This window comes from Helobdella robusta (assembly GCF_000326865.2).
Source record: "Helobdella robusta unplaced genomic scaffold HELROscaffold_45, whole genome shotgun sequence".
In the NCBI taxonomy this organism is placed as follows: domain Eukaryota; kingdom Metazoa; phylum Annelida; class Clitellata; order Rhynchobdellida; family Glossiphoniidae; genus Helobdella; species Helobdella robusta.
In genome coordinates, this window is record NW_008705095.1 from 1,480,240 (window position 1) to 1,503,564 (window position 23,325).

Below are 23,325 nucleotides of genomic sequence, written 5' to 3' on the forward strand. Positions count from 1 at the left end.
ATGATTCGATGCGGCGCGAGGCGAGCAGTCGACACAATTAACTTATCAATAGGAGAATATTTTATTGTTGGCTCTCCACCATCAAAATGTTCTCCACTGGACGTGAGTGAGTTTGTCGTCCTACTTCGAGTGCACGAGTGACTGAGCGAATAAATTAGTTGAATAAAAGAGCGAATGGCGCCTGGAGGCATTTACATGTTTGAACGGATGAATTGATGAAAATAATCGATATGTGGAGTGATGGATGGATGGTGTTCGTTTTTTGACGATGATGTTTAATTTGCTGGCTGTGCTGCGTTCTCTTGCAGCTATCGTTACACGTGCGTAACATTAAATAACATTACATTAACATAACAGGTGTATTGCTTATAACAGTGCTGAAGTGATTACTGTTTGTAAATAAGGCTGATGGCGGACAACAATAGCCTAGCAATCGCTTATGCAGTTCCATGTAGGAAGAGCATCGTTCGTTCAGTGGCTTCCTTGTCAGGCAAGTATCGCATCACGTGGCATATGAAGTAGCTTCAGTTGCGTAAGAATCATTCGTAGTTGCTTACTTGGACGTGTGATAGAAATGACATTTCAAGCCAAGCAATTTGTTGTAGGATGATGAAATCATTAAAAGTATGATGATCAAAGGAGGGTGAAATGGCGATGTTGCTTAGGATGTCGTGGATGGTGATGATGATGATGACGACAGTGACGATGAACTAAGAAAGATGACACGAATTATGAAAATGTTATCAATGATGATGATCTTTATGGTAATAAGGTCTGTAAATATTATCTTGTGTGATATGATGATGCGGCGAAGGTCGACGATATGATGATGTTAATGATCCTGATGTTAATGATCCTGATGTTAATGATCCTGATGTTAATGATCATGATTACATGCATCCACCACCATCAAATGCTGACGTACTTTCTCTTTAAGAACCTTCCGAAAGGAACGACTCCACGGAGGATAATAAAATAATTTTTTGCGGCCCCTGCCTTTAGGACAGTAACATTCTCGACATTCCTGCAAACAATTCATTTAAATTTTTACTAAACTTTGTGTTTCCTACTTTACAAATATCCACTCTTAAAATTAGTCAACACGTTTGAAATTGAAAGTTTACGAGGCGACAATCGTGGGGATGATGAATCTTTGAAATGCCTGAAAACCCAAAAAAATGGAACACTTCATGTTATGCAAATTTTTCTTTTCCCCGCTTGTTTTTTGTCCAAAAAGATTAATTTCCATTCACAAAAATGGAAATGTTTTGAATCATAACAATTTTTATAATTTTCCTAACTTCAATTTTATTATTAAGTAATAAATAATTACCTAAGCATACAATAATAATGTAAATTAAATAATAAATAATAATATATGCATAAAATAATATTGTAAATTAAATAATAAATAATTATATATGCATAAAATAGTATTGTAAATTAAATAATTATATATGCATAAAATTATGTTTATAACTATCTTTATAACAAACAAGTGGAGAGCACGATGTGACAGTCATCATTGCCCTGCCAGTGCACCTGGACATAGAACAAAACTAGCTGCATAATAACTGCAGAAATGAATGAATGAATGAATGAATGAATGAATGAATGAATGAATGAATGGATGGATGGATGGAAGGATGGATGGATGGATGAATGGATGAATGAATGAATGAATGAATGAATGAATGAATGAATGAATGAATGAATGAATGAATGAAGGAACCAATGAATGAACGAACGAACGAACACGTGAATGATTTCACAAGATGACGTGACTTAGCAACTTTATCAACAGGTTGAATGATGATGACACGTTGATGAATATTACGTATTAAACGAGAATAACAGAATTACGAATTGATGGTGCAAGGTCTGTAAGTAGAGAAACTGAAAAATGTTAACGGATTGTCCATGTTTGTTCATTTGATGAAATAAAGTAGGAGGTGATTGAATAAGGGAGTTATCGCAAAAGCAAATACAAACGGTTCGTGTTGTAGAGTCTTGCAGTTCTACTAAATTTGATCAGCGTTTTTCTTTCTTACGTTTTGTTTCAACACTGTTTGTCACCTACAAATTTTAAAATTCACATTGTACGTCCTGAATTTTGAGCAACCACTCCGTGTTGTTTGGTCACCGAAATGTATTATATATCATCTCGTGAAATGTATCAGGTTGGTGCTGAGAGCCACTGAGAGGAATTGAATTTGTTTCAAGTGTCTGGTATGAAACACAACAATAAAAAAAGTCAACGATTGATGAGGTCTGTGAAGCAGTGCTGTAAAACGATGAGACAAAAATTTCCGTTATAAAACTGAAGTTTGAATGCGAAGGTAGTAACAAAATTATCCCTCGTCATTACGGCCATGTTGATGTGAGAATGAATATTTAATGAAGCCGATCGCAATTAAACGAGAATAACAGAAGCGAACAAACAAGCAAACAGACGAACGAACGAACGAAAGAACGGTACCCTAATTTGGATCATTACAAACACATAAACCACTGAATGCTTCGTAAACTCTACAAAAAGACAGGAATGCAATATATTTATACGCATTATTTTTGTTTTGTAAATTTTAAAGTTGAGCAGTGAACTTCAACGTTCCTAAAAAAAATAACTGATGAAGAAGAGTCCGTTTCATCTTCATTAAAATTGTTGAAGCATGTTTTAAAAATTAACGAAATGTTTGTTTATAGTATGTTGTCATGGAAACCTGAACAAGTCAAGTATGTGTTCAAACAAATTGTTTTATGAACATCACTTTTTAAACAAACAACTTTCAAAACAAACATCTTCAAAGCAAACAACTCCAAAACAAACATTTTTAAAAACAACTACAAAACCGAACGCATTGGAACACCATGTTTTTGTCAACTCATCACCCACGTTTTGTTTCAGAGCTGACAAATTTTAAAACCCACAATTTGGGGTTATACGCAGAGTGATTGTAAATGAAAGAATCGTTAAAACGTAAGTGAAGTGTTCACGATAAACCTTCCTCCAATTACTCCAAATGGTCCAACTAATTAGATTTAATGTTTCTCCATGTCATCTCAATTATCGAACGGTGGCTAAGATTATTAGAAATCCAAAACAACGTACAATGTTGCTATTGAAGCATAATTTGATGGCAGACAAAACGTTATTTGACGGTACATGATGATACATGATATGATACACATGTAATAATGACAGATGATACACGATATGATGATAGATGATACATAGTATGAAATTAAATGACACATGATATAAAAAATAGACATTATTTGTTATGATGATTAGGTGATACCTTATATAATAGAAGTTGTCAGGTGATATGATGATACATGATATGATATGATATATGAAATGATAATGATAGATGATAATGATTAGATGTTACATGATATGATGATGATAGACTATATAATGATCAATGATGTGATGATGATGATACATGATATGATATATGAAATGATAATAAATGATAGATGTTACATGATATGATGATGATGGACTATGTAATGATCAATTATGTGATGATGATGATGATGGTCCATGATATATAATACATATTATGATGATACATTATAAGATATCAGAAATAGATATAAAGCAATGATACATAGAATAATACAGAATTATATGACATAAAATAATAATAAAATTATTTTCCATGTAATATTATGATACAGAACATGATACAGTGATACTCCATCCATCGTCGTCAAAATGTTGGTGCCCTCGTCAAAATATTGACCCCCTCGTCAAAATGTTGGCTCCCTCATCAAGTTGGTGGCCCCCTCCACAAACTGTTGGCTCCCTTATCAAATTGGTGGCTCCCTCGTCAAACTGTTGGCCATCTCGTCAAAATGTTGGCACCCTGGTCAAAATGTTTGCCCCCTGGTCAAAATGTTGGCTCCCTCGTCAAAATGGTGGTTTTTTTGTCAAAATGTTGGCCCCCTCTCAAAATGTTAGCCTTGTCAAAATGTTGGCTCTCTGGTTGAAATGCTGGTGCCCCGGTCAACATTGAAACGTATTGAAATACTTTTTGAAAATTCTTTCCCGGTAACCATTTGAAACATTGTGAAGATGTAGGAACATCCGCTAGAGTTGTCTAGATCCGGCACAATATATGATATAACTACTTAAACGTGATGTAACATAATTTTACTTGCTGTAACATAATGATACATGATGCACATAGGGATACTTGGTACAGAATAATTTACACATGATTCAACATAATGATACATGGTATCTCCTAATGATACAATTTATAACACAATAAAACATGATATCATGCAGTAATACATGTTTTACATAATGATACATGATATAACATAATGATATATTTTTTCATAGAGAGCCTCACACCAACCCAATCAATACTTTCGAATCAATGTTATACGAGTCTGCAAAATAATCAATAGGTTCAAAATTATTAATAAAATATATTCTGAATATCATAATAATAATAATATTATTATAATAATAAAAATAATAATATAATACAACTTGGTGAAAATAATGAGATTAATTCGGCAGAGAATGATTCAATGAAGAACATTCCTTTGATGATTTTCAGAGAGAGAAGTGCTTACAACTGATATTCAAATTGATCATTGAGTCATCGTCGTCATCATCATCGTCATCATCATCATCATCGTCATCATCATCATCGTCATCATCATCATCATCACCATCACCATCATCATCATCACCATCATCATCATCACCATCGTAATCATCAGCGTTAAAGTGGTAGCGATGATGTTGTTGTTGTTACGGACCTCAATGTATTAACGATTCACTGGCACCGACTGCAAAACTGTTTAAAACGTTTGACTTGGGTGGAATCGTTCGTTCGATCGCACGAATGACATCCCATGTGGGCGGAACGTCGACCCATGCCATTATAAATCATACACGCACACGAGTTCATCATCTCACTTGTTTGAATCAATTGTTTTCTACATCTGTGAATTATTTATCGGCAGTAACTCTCGTGTTATCTCAATTTTTTTTATAGTTTGGCGATAGGCCACGTCCTTTCTATTTAAATAATGATGGGATGTGATATGATATGATATGATATGATACGATACGATACGATATGATATGATACGATACGATACGATATGATATGATATGATGAATAGTAGAACCGAATTAAACTATAGGTTCTTGTTTGTTAGAGTTGTTATTATCTGGAATGAATTAGGCTTTCATAGTTTAACTCTTTTTTCCTTGAACACATTCAAAATAGTAGGTAATAAAAAAATGTGTAATAATGAATAGAATAGAAATTTGCATTATTTCTTATTTTCCTGTATTTCTTCATCAATTGACATTGATTTAATATTTATTTCATTTTGTTTGGCGTATATTTAGTTTGTGTGGTCTGCACAAGCTTTTCTTTCTGGATCTGCTGGTTTCATTTTTTGCCGAGTAAAATTGGATTAAAAAACTGCAATAGATGAAAAGCACGGCGTGTTCCGCGTTAGTTAGCATCCGTTTAGCTTTTAAATTTTCTAACGGTTGATCGTAAATCATTTTAAAGTTTCTTGAGTTCAAAACCAAAATTTTTATATATTTTAAGCATGATAGAACAAAAAATCTTTTTTCGGTATTCCTATACCTATATGAGTGTGTGTGTGTGTGTGTGTGTGTGTGTGTGTGCGTGCAACAAATGAAATAAGAAGATGGGTACTTGTTCATGGTTGAATTGACTGAATTGGTCCATTTTGAATTCGGGTGCTTGTGAAGATAATGTTGCTGATAAACGTTCGTCATGTTGCTGTGATGTTGTCGGTGTTGGTGAGGCGTTATGCTGCGTTATGTTGCATTGTCTTGTGACTATGTTGTTACTGTTACATTATTTAGAATTGAGTTGTTGTTGTTGCAGTTGTTGTTGTTAGTGTTTCTGCTGTTGTTGCTGTCGTCTTCCGGGGCGGTGGTTCATGCATGTGATCGCCTGTGATTTATGTCATGTTAACAAAAACACATAAGGAGTCGTAACATAGTAGGAGCCCGTCTAACAAACAGAACCATCTTATTGAGGTATTCTTAAATGTTTTCTTTGACTGTACTTCATTGACTAAATGTTTCTATTTTGAGGCAACAATGATGCTTCTTAGACTAAAATTTGTACGTGATGACCTCTCATGTTTTTATTGTTGGAAGTTTTTTTTTTATAACTCGAAAAAAAATAAAGAATCGGAAATATAATTTAACATGATTCATTTAGATGTTTTCATCATTAAATATTGTTAAAATATTATTTCGAAAAAAAAGTATTATTTTGTTGGGTTGGGGTTATCCAAAATAAATAAGTTATTGTAATATTACATTTTTTCACCGACAAAACGATTTTCATTTAACTTGCACTAATCAATTTAATTCATTCACTCAATCTTTTATTAATTCACTCATTCTTTTAATCATTCACTCAATCTTTTATTTGTTCACTCAATCTTTCATTCATTTACTTATTCTTTTATATATTATCATTCATTCACTCAATCTTTTATTCATTTACTCAATCTTTTATTCATCCAGTTAATCTTTCATTCATTCCACTTAATCCTTCCTTCATTCACACAGATTACTGGCCGTTTGGTTACACAATGTGCAACTTGTGGCAGGTCAGTCCAAATTTATTTATTTATATCTATGTATGTGTTTTTGTTTGTTTCTCTGTTTTTTTTTTGTATGTTAGTTTGTTTGTTTGTTCGTCTGTTTGTTCGTCTGTTTGTTTGTTTATTTCTCTGTTTGTTTGTTTGGTTTGTTGGTTTGTTTCTATGTTTGTTTGTTTTGTTTGTTAGTTTTTTTATTGTTTCTAAGTTTTTTTTTTGTGTATTTTGGTTTGGTTCTTTGTTTGTATGTTACTGTTTAGTTCTATGTTTATATGTTTTTCTTTCATTTGTTGCCGTCCGTAGATTAGTTTGTGTTTTCACGCGTCCCTTAATAAGCAGATGTTCATTTTTTTCATCGCTTTTAAATATTTTTTAAAAATATGTATCGAAAACTTGATTGAGATTTTTGAACAACAATCTATTTATTTATTTGGCGCGCACACATTAATTTTCGATTCTGAAAAGTAAAAACGAGTTGAAATAAAATGCGGCTTCATTTAAAGCTTAATGTCGAAATGCTAAAACTCGCACAAACAAACACAAAAATACACACACACAAACACACACACACACGTAAATATATATATATATATATATATATATATATATATATATATATATATATATATATATTAGGGTGTCCCAAAAATATGAAGTTTTAAAATATTGATGTCTCACCCCATTAAATATGTCTGTATAGTAACAGTAATTTACCTGCTAAATTTTAGCCCATTTGGACAATGTTTAGAGGTCCCCCAAGGGGTCGAAAGTTTCCGATTTTGGTGTTTGATTGTTCGCTACCAACTTTTGATACAGTGTTATATGATATGATTATAAATGTTTTATGATTTGTTTATACAAATGAAACAAAATATATAATTGTGAAAAAATATATAAATCTGCAATGCCTTTTATTTTTTAATTTCAAAAATTAGGTCAAAAATGATTGAAAAACAAGATTTTATTGAATTTCAGTTCGCTTGAATATTAATTAATGCAAATAATTCAAATTTTTGCTAGCAGTTCACGATTATATTCTGCAAAGTTTTTCCTATGCTCTTCAACTACTTGAAGCAAAAATTGTTTCTGCTCTGCGTCTTTGGTGATTGTTTCATTGAAATGTTGTACCAACGCTACTCCCCATTCTGCAGAGTCATTAATGCAAACCAGATTCTTTATAAACACTGCTGCAACTTGGAAATAAGGGGTATCTGACCAGTTTTCAACAAGTACATCAAGAAAACTGGCATCAATATTAGATGTTTCAAAAAATGTTTTAGACGCACGCAAATTGTCAAAACTTTGTGGTAGTGTTTTCATCAGATGTGGGCCTCCATCTGCTTGTATTGTGCGGACAAGATCAGTCTTTTCTTTGTCATACAGGAGAGATGAAGAAAGAACAAGAGTTGCCAATTCTGGACTCATGTACCAAAAATGACGCAGCATCATTTTTAATCGTCAAACCAAGAACTGCATCGTCATAGTCATGCAAACGCTGTATCAAAAAAATATCATTCACAGGTGCATCAGCAGTGAGCCTGCATGAAAACCATGACTGAAGATAAACACAAATGATAAACCGATTCAAACGTTGAATACCTTGTAATTCTCGAGCTGTTTAAGTTAAAAATGGTTTTATTTACGGTGAATAATAGTTCCATTTTTAATGCGTAGATGGCTTTTGCCATCCATCGTGCCCTGTGCCGTGCACCAGGTTTGCGAATGGCTACATCAACCTGCAGTTCAGCTATTTGTGCAGCAAGAAGTAGAAACTCTAAATAGTCATCTCGAGAATGTCTGACCTCAAGTTGACATTTGATGAATGCTTTAATTGCATCTGAAACAATTATCAAAGGGGTTGATCTGGCTTCTGGTGTGTGATTCATTTCTGTCCATTTTCACGAAACCTTTTGAAGAATAAAATTTCTGGTCCAGTGGATGTTCCAAGACAAACACTATATACACCGGCAAGCAGCACTTCAAACTTATGATGACGGCAAGCCATCCATACTAAATTACGTCCCATGGCTTTTTCTAGAAGAGTGCAAGCTCCATTGAGTTTTTCAGTATTGGAAGCTGTCGTGTCAAAGCACATGCCAATAACCATTGATTCACACCTTCAAGATTTTATCTGTTCATGAACTGCATCAGCAGCTGCTCGTCCTAATCCAGATGCTAACCTTGGAACTCCAAGAAGTTTTGTAGTGCCATCGACAAGGGATGAGAGCAGGACAGGTAACCAATCTACGTTGACAACACCAGTAACATCGCGAGTTGACTGGTTAAAAATATACATTTTTTGCATTTTCTAATAAAGATTATCATTCTACAGGTAATTGTTAATAATATTTTAAACTATAATTAATGTCTGCAGTGAGATAATTAAACTAGTTTGCATTTCTAGCTTTATTTCACTCATTTTGTGCATATTGTTTAAGATTATTGATATGGATTTTGAATTAACTCGATAGTAAAATTTTAAAAGCCCTTGGGGGACCTCTCAAACTTGTTCAAATGAGCTGCAACTTCACCAATTTAATTATTGTACCCAAGAGACACTTTTCAGAGGGTGAGACATCAACTAATTAAAAAAAAAATTTCAATGCATTTCTGGGACACCCTAATATATATATATATATATATAGACATTCACGCACGCACACTAATGAATGCTGATGAAGATTGATCTCAAACACATAGAGAAGAGATATACACCATCATTAAACAAACACACAGACAGAAATGCAAACAAACACAAACACTAACAAGAACAGAGACATACGAAAAACATGATTAAATTCTAACATACGCATTTTCATCTTGTCAATAACCACTCAACTCTCAAAAAAAATCTTCTGTAGAACATTTTTAAAATTCTTTTTCCAAAAATTTCAGACGAGCTCAAACAAATAAGCCAGCAATCATTATGATGGAAGCACCGTGCACCATGAATTTTTTCAGGTTCGTTTTTACTGCCAGATATTGGAGCAATGCAAGGCACGTAGCTCGGACATGCAGAGCGCATATGTTCTTGTGTCAGGCAGTCTGCTCTACTGGACCGTCTGTGTGCTTGCTTGTCTGTCTGTCTCTCTCTGTCTGTCTGGCCGCTCGTATGTCTGCCTGCCTTCCTCCTTGTCAGTAATGTCTCTCCGTCTGGTTATTTGTCTATCTGGTTTTTATCTGTTTTCTGGTTTGTCTGCACTAAATAATGGCGAACGTAAACCCAACATGCGACTGAACAAATTAAAAATTTGACACAATCGACTAGCCGGCAGTAAATTACATTCAGCCTACCCGATGAGTTAGTAGTGAAACATGCGTGTGCCAATCCATACGTATGTACGTGTGCATTTGTGTCTCTGTGTGTCTGTGCGTGTGTGTATTTGGTTGCGCGTGTTTGTACGTGTGTTTAAATGTGTATTTATTTGTTTGCGTGCGTTTGTACATTATACAGGACAGTGGATGAGCTGAATTGTTTGTTTGAGGCCATGCGCAGTTTGAGGCCTCGCATGTTGCAAAACATTCAGTTGAATGTTTTGAAAAAATATTCAGTTTAATGTTTGCAACATGCGAGGCTTAGCAATCAATCAGTCTAGGTGAGTCAGTTAATTATGCAGCTGCAGCTCCCACGCACAGACACTTCATCACCTTCAATGTTTAGTTGTTCTAATCTGTGAATGGTTAAAAACATATCGACCTATGACGTTAGGGTTGTGCTAGGAATGAATTCTTCACTTACAAAATAACGAGACTGTTGGACGAAATATTTTTTCAGCCACCCACACTATAAATGTTCTTCGTTCTGAATGAACGTCATGTTTCATGCACATGGTAACAAAAGAACAACCACAACAACAACAACAACCACAACAAAAACAACAAAAACAACGGCAACAACAACGACTGAACAACATCAGCAATACAGCACTACAATTTGGTCGAGTTGAGAACTGTTAAAAGTGGTTCAATTTGTACGTTGTGTGTCTTCCTGCTGTCCTGATGAATATTATAACTTTTTGACAATGGTGTTGGGTTGATGATATGAACGTGATGATGACGACGATGATGATGATATGAACGTGATGATGATGATGACGATGATGATGATGGTGACGTGAATTGAGTGTAGTGGTGAAATTTGTCTTCCTATCAATATTTCCTTCGCTTACAAGTGGGTAGCTAACCGTACAGAGCTTAGTAGAACGCTCGAGTTAAATATGAATGTGTTAATGATGAGATGTGGTGATTAGGGTTGTACTGTGATGATGAAGATGGTGGTGATGATGATGATGATGATGACAGGAATGTGATGATTGTGATTTTGATGGGAAGGTGCTGATGATGATTTTAATATGTTGGTGATGATGATGATGATGGTTTGAATGAGATGGTGGTAAGTGGTAATATGAATGTGATGATGATTTTAGTGGGATGATAGTGACGACGACGATGATGTTGATGATACGAATGTGATGATGTGGATGTGATGATGATGGTGATAATGATGACGATGATTTGAAAACTCCAAAAAATGTTTGAATATGAAGCTTCCATTTATTGCATGGATTACATGCGAAATGACGCTCGAGAAAAAACGAGACGATCAAAAAACCTCTGAAGGTTGAGTCACAACTGAACAAAAACTAAACGAAATAAAAATATATCTCCCTCCAGCTAGATGTCACTGCATAACTGGGTTAATTATTTAAAATATAAAGTAGTTTACAGTTACATATATAATATAATAAAATATAAAGTTGTTTCAGTTTTCATAAAGAATATTGTTTACAACAAACGCGCCTTCTAACAAAAATTTCTGTAGCGCTAACTTTGTATAATGAATATTCACGATACTAAATATGACTTCCATCAGCTCTCTACATGATACACTCGCCATAGCAATCCAATATGGTTTATTTCATTTGATGTGCTCGCTGCCCAGGGGGTTTGTGCTTCGTTATGTGCCTGCAGTGTGTGAGGAGTGTGTGTGTGTGTGTAGTTGTGTGTGTGTGTGTGTGTGTGTGGTGTGTGTGTGTGTATTTTAGTGCTTAGTGTTTATCTGTGGTAAAATTTCAATGCAACAATGCGATGGAAGTCGAGCAGCAGTCCTGGATGGGTCTGCTGGTTAGGGCCCTTACCTTTGCTTGTTATGGTCCTCACCTTTGTTTATCTTTACGTTTAAGCGCACTAAATCGGACTTTTTCTTCTTTTTTTTCGTGCCTTATCCTTTCAGGACATTGGCGACCATCGACCTCCACAAAATTCGATCTTCAACACTCTGTAGTAGTTGAAATGGGGTGATATTCAACAAGTGACACTAGGATTTCACGAATGTCTTTTCTTCCTGCAACCTTTCCGGTAGTTGTTAGATTTTTCATTCCTTCTTTCCGCATGATGTGACCAAAAAACTTTAACTGCCCCCGTCGGATTATTTGTTTATTTATTCATTCATGTTTTCCTTCATTCATTTGTTTGAAATCTGTGTTCCTTAATTTTTATTTGATTTAAAGTAATGTTTAAATTTCTAAATGGTGTTTCAAAATCAAAGGATATAAAATCTAAACTGAATGTGTTCAGCCTCTGATAGAACTTGACAAAATTGTAGACACTGACGTTCAAGATTCCCTCCTTAAAAGCATGCAAACATTTCAAAGTTGAAAGCTTTCAGAAATTATGATTTTGTCTTGTCTTCGTTTATTAAAAAAATACGTCACGGAGATAATGCATTGTATTGTGAGGAAGCAAGTTGTTGGCTTGCATCTGCACTGATGACAGAGTGTGTGGAGAAATTCTCATCAAAATTAATGTTTGTTCCACGCATTTTCGATTTTTTTTTTAATTTGAATCCATTGCCAGGAGAATATTTATAATTTTTTCATTTAAAATTTCTTCATCTAAAAGTCTTTCTATGGTCAAACTGCCCTACATGCATTATTTTATTTTAATAATTGAAATCGTTCTTGAACATCTAAGTTGACATCATTAAAGAGTGGCAGATGTGTGATTGGTTGGGTGGGAAAGAATCAAATATATATGTGTATACATCTGCATTATTTTCAAATCGTAAAGTGGTAGTCTATTCTCTAACTTGTGTAGCGACGAATGGGGGGATGGTGATGGTAGTGGTGTTAGTGGTGGTGGAGGTAGTTCTGCCTTCCCCCAGCAAACAGAAACTAAAAATTCTTCAAGTAACCTTCCATATAAAAAATATTTTAATAAACTTGAAAAATGAAACAATCTAACTTAACAAATTTCTCGAAATCTGTATAAAAATAAAACATTAAATACAAAACAACTGACTATTATTGTAACTCGTTGACGTTAAATAAAATGGTACTGACCATTGAACATCTTCATTATATTATTACTATTCATTATATCATGTCACCAATCATCACCATCATCTCATTACATCACCATCACTTAGTTACATCATCATCACCACCATCACTTAGTTACATCATCATCACCACCATCACTTAGTTACATCATCATCATCACCATCACTTAGTTATATCATCATCATCACCATCACTTAGTTATATCATCATCATCACCATCACTTAGTTACATCATCATCATCACCATCACTTAGTTACATCATCATCATCACCATCACTTAGTTATATCATCATCTTCACCATCACTTAGTTACATCATCATCATCACCATCACTTAGTTACATCATCATCACCACCATCACTTAGTTATATCATCATCATCACCATCACTTAGTTATATCATCATCATCACCATCACTTAGTTACATCATCATCATCACCATCACTTAGTTACATCATCATCATCATCATCTCGTTATACTCCCCTCATCATCGTCGTTATCATCTTCATCAGAGCTCGCATCACCGTCACATGAATACGGCGGAACATTCATCATGAGTGCAAAGCCTTCTCATTGTGTTCATCCCATTTGTCGATATGATCATAATTGAAGCTATTATCAGAATTATCGACCTTCTAAGGAACTTCATAATGATGACGTCATCGCCATTAAAATCATCGTCTCAATCAGTCCTGCCTGCTGCCCGCCTCTTCCATCACTGTCCAGTCCACGTCATCCTTGTTGTCGTCATTTCTCTTCTCTTACCACTGTTATAATAATATTAAATAATAATAATAATTATTATTATTATAATTATAATTATTATTATTTTGTTTTTGTTGTTGTTATCGTTATTATCGTTACGATAAATTTTTTAAAGAATTATTAAAAAAAAACTTTGACCAACATTTTTAGAGGAAAAACAATTAGATTATGTAGGTAGCTCATATTGACAATTAATATCCAGCATTTAAACGATTCATTGGCTTCTATTGGTAGGAACTGCATTTTCTCTAAAAATGACTCAAATTTGGCTTTTTCTTCATTAATTAACTTATTCAATCAAGCAATTTCATTCACCTGTCCTTTTATATCTTTGAAAAAAAAAAATGTTACTTTGGTTCACTAAAGGTCTCTAAATTTTGTCTACTCATAAAATTAAATTTTATTCTTCTTATTTAAAAAAATTCTTCCATTGATAACAAATTAGTCTACACAAAATACAAAAATATCTTTAGTTGTTTGAAATGGTTGGCAGAAAGACGTTTTATTGCTGATCAATTTAAAAAAAAGATAATAGGAAATTATCAAATATACCCAAATTTCAATTCTTCTTTACACAAGTGGACTGAAATAATTTTAAAAGTCACAAGACATAATGTAAATTTTATATTTATCCTTTTAGAACTCGATCTTCGTCCGTGGTATCAAATTATGGTCATTGTTACTTCTTAAACTGAAAATGCTCTCTATCCTATCTTCATTTAAAAAATCACTAACCTCTCTTGTCCATCTGAATTGTTTTCTCCATTCAATCAATTTCAACTTATTTCACTATTTTATGTTACACTTAATAATTCTATGGTATTTATATTCATATATGTGAGTGTGATGATAGCGCGGGCATGTTTATGTCTAAATGTGTCTAAAACATTATTTTAAATTTTATAATTTATTGTTATACGATAATTTTTATATAGATTATCATCCATTAATCTAATTAATCTATCCATTATTTTCCATTAATCTAATTAAGTTTTTATATAGATCGAAATCAGCTCATCTTACTTTTGCTATGGTTTAATTGATGTTCCATTTTCGTTACAGTTCGTTTCAAGGACGGTTGAACGTTCTTGATGAACTTAAGAATTTCGGAAGTATGGTATAGATATATATATATATATTTGTGTGTGTGTGTGTATGTGTGTGTGTGTGTGTGTGTGTGTGTGTGTGTGTCTGTGTGCGAAAGTGTCTGTGCGCTTGTGTGTTGTTGTGTGTGTTTAAAAGCAATGTGCTATCGTGACACGATAGAGAGAGAGAGAGATCCAGGGACAATCGCGGATTAGGTATTTCATTTTGATTTTAATCCCATAAAAAATCTGTCAACATTTTTTTAGAAGTGGCTGTCAGGTGGGCATATGAGTGCGTTCGTGATTTCCATTGTTGCTAACAACAGTCTGATCGTCATCATCGTCATCGGCACTTTGCTCTAGCTTCATCATCAGAGACATCATCATCAGCACTTCTGCTGCGGAACGCTGTTGGAGTTATCGTTTGAAAATAATTATAATGATGATGGTGGTGATGGTGGTGTTGACGTTTTTGAGGATGATGATGACGATATAATTGTTGTTGTTGTTGATGATGATGATGTTTTTGTTGTTGATGATAATGATGTTGTTGATGATGATGTTGTTGTTTATGATGATGTTGTTGTCGATGATGATAATGATGTTGTTGATGATGATGTTGTTGTTTATGATGATGTTGTTGTCGATGATGATAATGATGTTGTTGATGATGATGCTGGTGATGATGATGACGATGTTGTTGTTGATGATGATGATGTTGTTTGATGATGATGATGATGATGACGCCACTAACACTAATGATATTAATTAGAAAATTGTCGTCTTTGAAATGGACACTTTCAGTTTTGCTCGTGACTCTAACTTTTCTACAATAATAATATTTGAAATTTCATCGTGGCCTGTATCTCATCATCAGCAGTTGGATGGAACATGTCTGTTGGTCCGCTGAGAACAGCAGAGTGACATTTGTAGGAATCTCTTGAACTAGGCTTTTTATGACAAATTTGAACCGTACCTCTAGAAAGCTTGCTTACTGTGAGCAATGTGAGCCACGGAATAGTGGTTTTTTATAGATTTTGAAATTGTCTCTTAGCAGTGGGGTTACCGCAAATGTTTTAATGCTGCACTGAAGTGTCAGTCTTTTGAATCGGGAAGTAAGTTATTAACTGTTTTATATTTGCTGTACGATTGGCTCCATAAACATTTCAGTTGAACACTGTCGTTTGGTTTCAGATAGTTTTGCAATTTACTCTTAGGGATTCGGCAAAATTTAAGGTGTCTCTGATGCAATTATATCGCAAGTTGCATCTTCACTTCACTGAGACCCTTTGTTTATCAGTTGAAATGAGGCAATCATGCAAAATCTTTCACATCCATCTAAAATACATCAAAGTTTACATTCCAATAAGCCAAGCTAACCTCGAGTAATTAATAAAAAAATTCCATTTAAAAGAATTTGCAATAAATGATTGATTTGTATTTATTTTTTAATTTGATAAATATTTTCATCCTTAACATACGCTGTGCATAACTATGGTTAAATGGTTAAAACAAACAAACAATCAAACACATACTCACATTCACTCACACATACACACACAAACAGGCACATGTTCATGCACGCACACACATACGCACACACGCACACACACACACATGAACATGTCCAATAAAAAGAATACTGAACGATGGATCGGTGACGTGTGGCTCTGAGAAGCAACCTTATGAAATCCTCTGCTAACTCCCTATGCAGTTGATAATATGTTACAATGTGATGTTGTGATAATGGGATGAGGTTGGGATGGTTGTTCTAGATGCAGTGGAAGTTGTTGCCATTGATGTTGGAATTGTGGAATGTTGTTGTATTCTTTGGAGAGGTTGTTGTTCGTGAGATGTTGTTGATGTTGTGTTGAAGATGTTGGAGAGGTTTTGAAGATGTTATAAATTCTGCCGGTGTCTTCTGCCCATCTTGTTTTATAGTTACAAGATGGCGTTTTGTGTGGAGGCAGGCAAGCAGGGCTCTGTATCATATACCTCGTCCATTTCTTCTCTTTAGATGCCAATTTATGTGTTCCTTTTCGTTACTGGAGTTATTGTCTTTTTGCTCTTGTTCGTGTTGTTGTTGTTGCTGTTGTTTACGTTGTTGTTTACATTCAAGTTTTTGATCCTTTTTTTGTTTATGTTGCTGTTGAAGATTTTTGTACGAGTTCACGCCTCGATAGGTCGATGTTGAGTATTGATGTCAGCTGGTCAGTTGGCCTGTGTTCTTCACTATTTTTTATTTAATGCAACTTCTCCACTTCTTCCTCTTCTTCTTCCTCCTCTTCAAATAAATCTTCTTCCTCCTCTTCTTGTTCGCCACATCTGCACGCACGCCTCTATTTACTCGCGATGTTCACACATGCACACACTCACGTGCGAATCATTATTAAAAAGTGTGAATATATTTTTTTAAGACCTTCACCTTTCAAAGATTATCTACAAAAACTTTGGCTGAGTGAAAGTAAGATGTCGATACTTGTTTAAGCCTTTCAACTTTCAAATCACCAAACCACAAAAACCCCTGGCATAAAATGTTGGCAACATTTAATTTATTTTCAAATTCAATTGATATTTCGTCGAGGTTTCAACTGACTCAACTAGCAGTTACGCGTTAACATTGAGCTCAAGAAACGGAAAAAAATAAGCAGAAAATGTGGCCACGTTGCATCAGAATGAAACCTTTCATCATTGCAAGCCTCATCTGCCTGCCTGTCCCCTGCATGGCCCTGCTTCATGTTGCGTTGCACACTGTGGGGTGGTTGTTGCTTGCTGCTGTTGCTCTTAAATGGCATGAGCAGGTGCATGTTATGTCTCAATTAATAAATTCAATCGTGCATCAAATACTTTTCGACGTTCCCCTAAAAAAATATTCGGTGGAGAGAAAAATTTTGTTGCTTCGTGCGATCTGATTGACGACCGTCGTTCAAAAGTCACACCCGTCAGTTGCACAGTTCATTTCTGCGGCTGATAACATCTTCCAAGCAGCTTCTGTCACTCATTCAAAGCTCGATGGTTTTATATTTTTTTTCTTTCCATGAGAAGAATTCAAAAATGGCACCATAGTGGAATGATTGTGCGCCATGAAATTCGTATGGATGTTCAAGACACGCGAAAATATAAATGTATATTTAAACACACAACACATGCACATCTACACTGTAAACATTCGTGAACAACACGTATGAACAACACGTATGCACAACACGCATGAACAACACGTATGAACAACACGCATGAACAACACGTATGAACAACACGCATGAACAACACGTATGAACAACACGTATGAACAACACGCATGAACAAAACGTATGAACAACACTCATGAACAACACGTATGAACAACACTCATGAACAACACGTATGAACAACACCCATAAACAACACGTATGAACAACACGTATGAACAACACGCATGAACAACACGTATGAACAACACGCATGAACAACACGTATGAACAACACGCATGAACAACACGTATAAACAACACATTCACATTGATTTATTTAATATTTTTCTTCCACTTCCACCTAGTCACTTATTTATCTGCATTCAAATTTAACACAGAACTCCAAAGAAATGAACGTCACATGAACCCAGTTGCGGGTCTAGACATTTTTGACTGGGGGGCCGAAATTTTCACGGGAGGGGGGGAGGCAAGACTTGTGGTGGTGTGGATGACAACTTTTTTTTGGTTCATTTTATACACAAAACGATCCATGTTCTGACTTTTATTGAATCACTGCTCCCGACGATCGGCCACTGCATGAACTCCAAACACCACCACCCACCACAAATCAGAAATAAACTTCGAAACAAACAAAACTCGAGCATATCATCAAGCTCGTGCGGAACACAACAACGTGCAACCCGAAAGGGAAATGGTTGCGACATGGGTGTCCGTGCGTCCCTGGCTAGGAAGTGCTTCCTTCTTCACAAGGCCACAAACACGAAACCAACTCCAATTCTTGCGCAGAAAATCACAGAAATTCATGACTTGAAAAATTTTTCCATGTTCACGATCGCAAATAGGTAGGCGAACATATCTGCCAGATGTATGCTAACAAAAAGTGCATGTCAGCCAATCGTGAATTATTATTATTCAACTTTTAATTCAATGATATGTTTATTCAGCAAAGCTAGAAGACCCGAAGAAATGTCCATACTTTTGTGATTGTGGTGGTGTTTATGTTATCAAACTTAATTATTTTAAATTAGCTAACATTTTCAACTTCACATTCCACAAAAATACAAACCAACAAATCAAAAAGTCAACCTGGAAGTCGAAAATAATATTCAGGGATGTCGGGTTATTTGACAGCATCTGTCGCAGAAATAAACAACAATCATTTCAAAACTTTTTACATTTCATTTATTTATTTATTTGTTCAATTGTATCATTTTTTTTGTTTCTTAACTTTATTATCTATTTATTTGTCCTTTAACTCATTCAATCGTTTATTATCTCATTCATTCATTCATTCATTCATTTATTTATTCATTCATTCATTCATCCATCCATCCATCCATTCACTCACTCATTCACTCATTCATTCATTCATTCCATCCATCCATCCATTCATCAATTCATTCATTAAGTGCATTGCACTGACCACCGGCCATGCACACCATCAACCAACCAGTCTGACCTTCAACCTGGCTGGACGTAATGGAGAGGACCGCGGACATTTTAACTGCAAACAGCCTCCAATAATTCTGCGTGTTTTATTGCTCACTTTTTTGCTGGTCAACTTCATGTGGGCAGAGCATCGTTAACAAGCTTATAATGTAGATTATGATGAACCAGTGTTGATGAAAGTGCTCTTGTGTGTGTGTGTGTGTAGTGTGTGTGTGTGTACGTGCGTGTAGGTGTGTGTGTGAGCCTGTGTGTGTGTTTTGTATGTGTGTAAATGTCTGTGAGTGTGTTTGTGTGTGTGTGTGTGTGTTTGTGTATGTGTGATGTGTGTAAATGTTTGTATGTCTTGTGTGTGATGTACGTTTGCACGTGATGTAAGAGGCACAGTGCAGCTGATGTGAGGACGATAACAACAAGAGACTTCTTATTCTTGCTTCGATGAATGTTGACCATCCATCAAGTTTGACCACGTGGTGCTGGTGATGATGATGATGACGATGATGGTGAAGATGATGATAATGGTGATGATAATGATGATAAACTGACAACATTGTTGGTGATGACATAGAATGACAAAAATGCTGAAGACAACCCTTCTGCAGAAGTTGACAACATTAATGAACATTCAGAGTCAGAATGTTCTTCAATTGCTCATGTCTTCATTAACAATGATGTTCATATGAAAATGATGATAGATTTTCATAAATGAACCAACCGACAATTCATCCCTACTTCGTTATTATTTCCATTCATCTCGGTTTTATTGCATGCATGTTCGTTTGATGGTTCTTAAATTCACTTGTTTGTTTGTCTGTTTGTTTGTTTGTTTGTCTGTTTATTTGATTGATTGTTTGCTGATTCGTTTGTTTGCTGCTTCTTTATTTACCTTAATTCGTTATTCCTAAATTTTCAATTTTGAGAAGCAAATAAAATTTCGTTTCGTTTCGTTTCATCATTCATTTGTGACGTAGTTTCAATTCAGTCGATTCAGTCATTCAGTTGTTGGTCAGTTGATGGGTGTGAATGGATGAAAAGTTTAACCAAAAAAAAATATCCAGAAACTCTCAATGTTCATTTATTACCAATCAGTCATAAAATATCGCTCCTTTGTTTATGTGTTGGTTCGTTCTTTCACTCGTTCATTTATTATTTAAATTCATTCATTCATTCATCTATCCATTCATTCATTTATTCATTCATTCATTCATTCATTCATCCATTCATTCATTCATCGTTATTAACTAATTTATCTATTGAATTTAATTTTTGAATTTAATTTTATTTGGCAGAAGCAAATTTTAATTATTCTGATATTTGTTGTACACACGCGTAATAACAGTTGTTTCGAGGTTTTACTTTCATAACATTGCTAGACCAGGGCTGGGCAAACAACGGCTCGGGAGGTCTTGTTCGCCAGAAAAAAGATCGACCAGCAGACATTACGACCAAAAAAAGAAGCCACAAATCTTAAAAAATATCTCCCCCGGGTCGAAAAAACTTGCTATTTAAGTACAGACGCGGCCCTTCAAAGGTTCAAAGGTAAATAGTTCTCAAAAGTTCTTCCCAACTCTGTGCCAGACTAATATTCGGGCTGCCAGGCAAATTAATGAAATTAACATTTATGCTGGTTACAAGCAGTTAAATAACGATATTATTATTTATGTTATTATTATTATTATTATTACAACACAGCTAAAACATTAATTTATTAATTTAAAAAAAATTAAAATTAAAAAACATGAAGGTTGATCGACAGAGTTAGTGAAACTTTGAATAAATGAATGAACAAATCATTAACCCCATAATAATGGAAGCAGTGATTGTGCGAATTTATAAGCAATCGATTCACGGAATGTTGAACAAACATATTTAAAAATTTATCGAATGAACCAGCATTTGAACAAGTCCATAAATTAATATATGGGCGAACGAACAATTAAACAGAAAAACATACGAAAATGAATGAATGAATGAATGAATGAATGAATGAATAAATGAATGAATGGATGGATGGATGGATAAATGGAAGGAAGGATGGATGGATGGATGAATGGATGGATGGATGGATGGATGGATGGATGGATGGATGGATGGATGGATGGATGGATGGATGGATGGATGGATGGATGGATGGTTGAATGAACAAACTAATGAACAAATGAATGAAGAATTGAAATAATGAAAGTTTTGGTGAGTAAGCTGTTTAAATGCAAGAATGAATAAATGTAAGATTAATCATTGATTTTTATGCATTTTGTCAACCAATCGACCAATCATCCATCTAACTAAACAAACGAACAATCGATCAATCATCTAACAATCAACCAACAACAACAAACAAACAGCCAACCGACTAATTAACAAACAACCAATTAAACAACCAACCCACCAAACCAGTCAATCAACTAATAAGGGAACAAACCAACCAACCAACCAGCCAATCAGCAACCAACCAATTAACAACTAACCAGCCAATCAGCAACCAACCAACTAACCAGCCAATCAGCAACCAACCAGCCAATCAGCAACCAACCCGCCAATCAGCAACCAACCAGCCAATCAGCAACCAACCAATTAACAACAAACCAACCAACCAATCAGCAACCAACCAATTAACAACCAACCAACCAGCCAATCAGCAACCAACCAATTAACAACCAGCCAACCAATCAACCAATCAGCAACCAACCAACCTATCAGCAACCAACCAATCAGCAACCAACCAATTGTCAACCAACCAATCAACATCAACCAACCAATCAGATGTCAGACGTGATGATGTGCACCTCCTCCATCATGCACATGTGCACCATCTCATTGGACAGGTACACAGGCATCAGAGATCCACTCAAGAACAGATACAAATCAAAGTAGGTGGCCATCTTGATGATGATGACGGTGATGATGATGATGATGGTGGTGATGATGGTGATGAAGATGATGACGACGACGATGATGATGATGACGATGATGATGGTGATGATGATGATGTGAGAAACAGAAATTTAACAAAATTGGAAGAATGTGAATAAAAGAATTAGAAAGGAAACAAAGTTTGGAAAATAATCAGCACTGAGGTTACTGGCAGTTGTAGTAAGAATATCATCATCGCTTGCGCTGTTTGAGTTGCGTATCTACCAAAAATATGATTGTTAACCATTTTGATAATATTCGATTTTTTTTGTTGTACAATGTTGTCGTACAATGTTGTTGTACAATGTTGTCGTACAATGTTGTTGTACAATGTTGTCGTACAATGTTGTCGTACAATGTTGTTGTCAAGGCCCTCCGGATGTCACGTGGTTTGAAATATTTCTATTTGGTTGGTGACGTCATAGTGGTAATTATAATGTTAGGACACTTGTAGGGCAATTATTATTATTATTATTCTATGGTTATTATGTTACTTTTACATTTTCTATGTGAATTTAGTGAAGCCGTGCCGGAGTTTTGCTTCTTTCAGTTACAAAACTGTATGGTGCTCTGCTGCGTCTGTGCACCAGGTGATATGAAACTAATCAACAAATCAACAAATGAATAGTGAGAAGTTTGTGTGTGTGCGTGCGTGTGTACGTGTGTGTGTGCTAGTGTGCGTGTGTGTGCGTGTATGTGTGTGTTGTGGGTGCGTGTGTGTTGTGGGTGCGTGTGTGTTGTGGGTGCGTGTGTGTGTGTGTGTGTGTGTGTGTGTGTGTGTGTGTGTGTGTGTGTGTGTGTGTGTGTGTGTGTGTGTGTGTGTGTGTGTGTGTGTGTGTGTGTGTGTGTTGCTGTCATGCCAATGATTGTTTTTTATAAGGAACCTTTGAAGCGATAAATGAATAAACGGAAAAAAATAAAAGAAAAAAAGAAAGAGGTACATGATAGT

General features: G+C 35.1%; 1 protein-coding gene across 1 annotated transcript in view; it reads left to right on the forward strand.

Annotated features, from left to right (window-relative positions):
* Window positions 1-22,313, forward strand: part of HELRODRAFT_121787 (hypothetical protein) — a gene marked incomplete at both ends in the record, with an annotated part of 42,087 nt that extends 19,774 nt beyond the window's left edge. The window contains 2 exons of the mRNA XM_009026191.1: window positions 6,599-6,639; window positions 22,227-22,313. Coding sequence (XP_009024439.1) covers window positions 6,599-6,639; window positions 22,227-22,313 — 128 coding nt within the window. The remainder of the gene's footprint in view (window positions 1-6,598; window positions 6,640-22,226) is intronic.
* Between the last annotated feature and the right edge of the window lie 1,012 nt (window positions 22,314-23,325).